The following is a 6193-nucleotide window of genomic DNA, read 5'->3' as shown; positions in this document are numbered from 1 at the left end:
CTCAACATTATTCACACATGCCTGACTCAGGCTCAGATGTTACAGTCAGAGTTGTTATCAATAATTGTAAAAATTAAGAGTAATTCAAATCCAATGTTTTCTTGAAACAATAAATTTCTATAGAGATTAGTATTTAAATTCCAATCAATGAAAAGTTTCCGTTCTACAATGTTCTTAAAAGAACAAAAATTAATCCAGCAACTCAGGTTAATACGAATGAGCCTAGTAGGTGTAAAAAACTAACTGACTTCTCTTGTCAAGAGTACAGGCGACAGTCAAATCGCTGTTTGTTGCACACTCCGCTGTCATTATTTGACTGCTGTTATTCTGTGAGCCTATGTGTAAAGATCAGTTGTGTTTTGCAGGGTTGCTTTATTTTATCCTTAACTTAGAAATGGAGAAATACATAGTGCTAGATATTAAAAAATAAGTCATTTGGGGTTAGAAATAAAGCAGAAAAACATGAAATTTTTTGAGCAGGCATGTGTCTCATGCAAAATCTGTGATGAGCCCAAGTAACACTGATGACCTGGTGTCGACACTGATATGACCCATAATCCTCATGCAACATCTATGTGGACATGAATAAAGTTTGTTGATTAAACACATAAATAAGTTATTTGAGGGACTTTAATTACAATAAGGACAATTATTCAAGTTATATGTGATGTTATTTTATGAAAAGACCATATAGGTAAAATAGTCTCCAGTTCGATTTAAGTAAATAGGAACCCTCATCATCATCATCATCATCATCATCGTTTAACGTCCGCTTTCCATGCTAGCATGGGTTGGACGATTTGACTGAGGACTGGTGAAACCGGATGGCAACACCAGGCTCCAATCTGATTTGGCAGAGTTTCTACAGCTGGATGCCCTTCCTAACGCCAATTCATGTGGGATGTTAAAAAAAAGTCATTCGCAGATATTTTACAGGTTTCACTCTTTTACTTTGTAACATACACACACATACACACACACACACACACACTCTCTCTCTCTCTCAGAACAAGTTCAGGTTTATTACAGAGGCCACAGAGCAAGAAGGTCATTTGGCAGTTATTGACTGACAACCATACTTCTATATGAGTTATTAAGTCACTTGTAGAAAGTTATGCTCTGCCTGTAGGAATGATGAAAGACATGTAATCAGCCACAGCTCCCCATTCAGCTCGTTTCATCTGAAAAATTATAATCCATATAATCATGATGCTGAACCAGATCAAAGACCCAATCAATGAACGAGTAACATCTGAAAAGAAAAAGAAAAAGAGAAGAAACAAATAAGTAAATTTTTCCACCTTAGCAGTTAAATTTCAATAAGCACAACTCCTTTTTAATTAGGAACTTTCCTTAATCTGTACTTTCATTTTTGTCAATTAAGAAAGTATATCCAAAAGTGTAAAGAGGACAGAGAAAAGCTCAATCCTAATCTTTAGATACAAATCTAAACATACTGTATTTGATGGCATGTAAGATGCACTTGTCTTCAAAAGACTGTTTCAAAAGAAATCACCTCTGGTCCTATGTGCAGTTGGGCTTCTTTTAAGTTTTAATGCACTAAAACCATTTTTCCTTGAATGGTGCCATGTAAAAAGTACCTGTGCCAGTACCACATACAGAGCACGTACAAAACACCCACACTGGCACCACATAAAAGGCAGTACAAACCACTCATGCTGGTGCCATGTATAAAGCATCCATGCTGGCACCAGGTAAAAATCACCCATGCCAGTGCCACATGAAAAAGTACCTATGCTAGCACCACATAAAAAGCACCCAGTATACTCTGTAAAAGGTTGGCATTAGGAAGGTCATCCACTTGTAGAAGCCATACCAAAAACAGACAATTGGGGCCTAGTGCAGCTTTTCAGTTAGCCACCTATCAAACTGTCCAACCCATGCCAGCACTGGAAAAATGGATGTTAAATGATGTTGATGATGATGCACTGCTGAAATTGGGGTGTCTAATATGCTCATGCATCTTTTATGCCATCAAATAAAGTAAATATACAAAGATATTTGAAACTAATGAATCAGACAACAGCCAGGCTTCTTATTTTCTGTTTGGTCAGAGGAGGAAGTGCAGCACCAATGGTTCTCTTCAGGGCCTCTGAAACTGGTAGGAGAAAGAGAGGAAGTTATCCTCAAACCAGAGATCTAGTCTGAAAACTTGCAGCAACCACTATGGTCACAGTTAAAGGTTTCCAAAGGCCAGGTGGTGGTGCTAAAACAAATGACAAATTATGTTTACCAATCAAAAATAGAAATGATCCTTCTGGTGGGCTTCCATATGGCTTCATCTACTAAATTTCAAACAAAAGGTTTTGAACATTCTGAAGTAATGGTAGAAGACACTGGTCCAAGATGCCATGCAGTAGGATTGAAACCATGTAGTTGAAAAGCACATTTCTTAATACAGCCAAGGAAGATCTTATTACTCCAGTATAATATTCACAATAAGACCTAGTAAATTTACATACACTTAACAGACTGTATAATATGTTGTCTGGGGGATGGTGAACTTGAAGAAGCACATTCAGCAATAGTTTTTACAGCTGGATAGCCTTACACACTTCAGCTAGAGGTGAAATCTGGTGTTAACCAGATAAACTGAGCCAAGTAGATTTACTGTTACAGCATTTTTTATTACCGATATACTACCATTTACAATTTAAAATAGGTAACAATATTATATTGAGATCAAGTTAGTTCCTTCCTTTTACAAAAGAAGCTTTGTTCTTCAGAAAAAAAAAGAAGAATCAGGAATACAATATTATGGCTGTAAAACAGCCTGGACATTTGATTGCTTATTCTCAAGTTATAGGCCTACAAGAGTATGAGTCACTGGAGCTACTAGCTGATACTAATCCTTTTGACAACTTGCATAAAACTGTAACCAGTCCTGAAACAAAACCTGTTTTCAAAGCATTCATATCTAAACTAAATATTTCATTCATAATCTTGAAAGGAAAAAGTTACTTTACTCAATTTCAACAACTTCATTATTTACCATATTAAGTGAAACACACAAAGCAGTGCATTTCATTAGAAATATGGTAAAAAAAAGATTAAAATCCCATGATAGTTTGCCTAAACTCATCACACCTTCAACTTCAATGCCTAAACACTGTTAGTTTTCTAACAGGTTCCACACCTATTTAACCCTTTGGAGATGGAGCCTCATCTGGAGTCTCAGTGCCAAGAAGATACAGCCCTTTTCACAAGCCCTACAGAGGGCATGCACTTATTTTTCAAAAAAAATTATTAAAAAAATAAAGTAATCCATTTACATATATAAAACTATATATATTCTTGTATGAAATTGAACAAATGCAATCTTCTTCGTTATTCAACTTTTTGGCCAATAGATCAGCCCTGCCGTCTCCTAAAGGTTAATGATAAAGTGGTTGGTAGTAAGAAAAGCAACCAGCTGTTAACTGCACCAAGAAAAACTAAAACCATCCCATCTATGTGAACATGGAAGAATTATTGTGAAATAGTGAAAAATAAAGTAAAAAAAAAAAGAGAACAAGCAATAATCTTCAAAGTATTTAATTTAGATATGAATGCTTTAAAAATAGGCTTTGCTTCAGAACCAGTTACAGTTTTATGCAAGTTGTCAAAAGAATTAGTGTCAGCTAAATGGTTCCAGTGACTCTTATTCCTGTAGGCCAATAACTTGAGAATAAGCAATATTAAACTAGTAACTCAGTGTGAGTCATTTGCAACAGAGATATTTTGTTAATGCTGAGTAATTTATACGTGTTATGTGCATATATATTTGGGTATTTGAGATGAAAGTAGATGGATCTCCAAGTACCACTAAGAGACCTGTTCTTGCCCCTTTATCATACTCTAACTTCTCACCACTTGGCATAGTATCACTCCCTCCACTCAGTTGAGAGGTCTTGTGAGTTACTCGGTGACATCACTAGTGCCAAGGTTATGTAAAAAGCACCCAGTACACCCTATAAAATGGTTGGCATTAGCAAGGGCATCCAGCCATAGATACTGTACCAGAGCAGACACTGAAGCTTCATGCAGTCCATTAGCTCACCAGCTCCTGTTAAACTGCCCAACCAATGCCAGCATGGAAAACAGATGTTAAATGGTGATGATGGTTTATGTTTAAAATGATAGTTGAAACTATTACTTATCACTATTATTGTTAACATAATCACTATTCTAATTTTCAATCATTATAAGTCCTCATTGATTCTGTTATTTCAAAGAAAAATACATGAAGACATATCAACTCAGTAATGAAGTGAAGAAAGCAAATCGAAATAGCTGCTTACATGTACGGATTTGTTTCTGTTGTTCAAACTCTGGCCGGCGGTAAGCTTCTCTGAAGAACCACAGGAAGTTAATAAACCATAAGAATGGCAGGAGTGCAAAACCACCTGAAAGACAATAAACACTATAATAAAATATTGCTGTCATCAAAGTGTCTATTTTCAAAATCATTATTTCACTGCTACCACACTCATTCATTATTTTCTACCTAAATTACACCTTTTTGTCTACAAGAATTTCTCTCCAGGGCAAAATCTAGTGAATGGCCTTCTTACAGGTTCAAAAATGCCTCAAGTATAACTCTTTGTAGATCTCTCTATTTACACACGTGTCACGTGAATGGATTAGTTTTCATAAATCTGGACACTTTGTCTTGTAAAGCAAGAGACTCTTATACTTGGATACCCTTCCAGTCAAAACTTCAAAAGCTTCTATATGATCACTTAACCTGCTAGTTATAGTAACCATATTTCTCTCACTTTTCAAAAGGAAGGAGATACTTGACAGTGTAGACATTCACATACAAAATGACATATTAGTCACAGCTGAAACAACTTTGAACAGACCTGACATGGGGATTAACTGACAACTGTTATGCCTCATTATCTTCGTGGTTTCTTCTTTAATTGCTTATTATCTGCTAGTTACATTATCTATTTTATTCATACACCCTGTTTCTTCTCCATTAACATTACCTTTGTAATATGTCCGGCATAAATCTAACTTGACATCATCTTTCACTCTTCGGAGATCCATGTCTAGAAGATAATTTTAAATATACGTCAATAGTTTTCAATATAAGCCAAAATATTCACATACATATTATATTGTAGAAGTGTTTGCAAATGTGAGCATGCGTGCGCATGTGTGTGTGTGTGTGTGTGTGTGTGTGAAACTAATTAGCAATCTAAAAAGGCACTTCAGTTTGTTTTTGGTTTAATAACACAGTCAGAGAATGAAAGGTAAACACCCAGATCCTTTCAAGATCACAAAACTGATAGGAGAAAGGTTTATTCTTAGGCCAGAATCCAGGCTCAAATGCTCACAACAAATTGGATTCTGCTAACCTTTTAGCAATCAGATTACATTGTCAAATGTAATGTTTATTTATCCATATTGTTTTGAACTAATCATGCATTATCTTGTAGCTTTGAGATTCAATGATGTGATTGTTTATTTGTAGAATGACACTGGAGTGGTGTTGAAAGGTTAGACCTGTCCAGTTTGAACATAAAACAAGTACAATAGTTGGGTCAGATGTGGTCAGTTTAAATGATAAAGAGTTAAAGGCAACAGAGAGGCAGATTAAGTCTATCGCCTAAAAATACAATTAGAGAGAATAGTTACATATGGATAGCGTTTGACCATAAATCAATCAGGACTGACTAGGACAGAAGTAAAGCAACATCAAACTCATAATATATAAGAGTACACCTTTAGATGGACATTTTGGGGCTACAAAGGGATACACTGATCTTCCCAGAGACTAAGACAAAGAGGTACTTATCTTTATAGTATACTGAATAGTATACTAAATAGTATACTGAATTTTTGGCATACCTACACAAGGGTACTCCCACACCCCACTAACAACTTAGTAACTTACAAACAAATACTGGGGGGTTTTTTTTCTACTTGTTTCAGTCATAAGACTGTGGCCACCCTGAGGCACTAACTTGAAATTTTAGTCAAATGAATCGACCCCAGTACTTATTTTTTAAGCCTGGTACTTATTCTATTGGTCTCTTTTCCTGAACCACTAAGTTACAAGAAGGCAAACACACCAACACTGGTTGTCAAGTGGTGGTGGGGGGACACAAACAGAAAGACACACACAAAGATATTCCTACATATATATATATATATATCATCATCATCATCATCATCGTTTAAC

The 6193-nt window shown here is 35.7% G+C and overlaps 1 protein-coding gene across 1 annotated transcript in view; it reads right to left on the bottom strand.

Moving 5' to 3' along the window:
• Window positions 1-612: 612 nt before the first annotated feature.
• LOC106871302 (gamma-secretase subunit PEN-2) overlaps window positions 613-6193 on the bottom strand; it is a 9385-nt gene continuing 3804 nt past the window's right edge. The window contains exons 2-4 of the mRNA XM_014917686.2: window positions 4995-5057; window positions 4302-4406; window positions 613-1252 (exon numbers count right to left, since the gene is read on the bottom strand). Coding sequence (XP_014773172.1) covers window positions 1113-1252; window positions 4302-4406; window positions 4995-5055 — 306 coding nt within the window. The 5' untranslated portion in view covers window positions 5056-5057 and the 3' untranslated portion in view covers window positions 613-1112. The remainder of the gene's footprint in view (window positions 1253-4301; window positions 4407-4994; window positions 5058-6193) is intronic.

This window comes from Octopus bimaculoides, chromosome 5, assembly GCF_001194135.2.
Source record: "Octopus bimaculoides isolate UCB-OBI-ISO-001 chromosome 5, ASM119413v2, whole genome shotgun sequence".
Lineage (NCBI taxonomy): Eukaryota > Metazoa > Mollusca > Cephalopoda > Octopoda > Octopodidae > Octopus > Octopus bimaculoides.
Note: the sequence above shows the minus strand (reverse complement) of the source record. Positions and strands in the feature narration are given on the sequence as shown.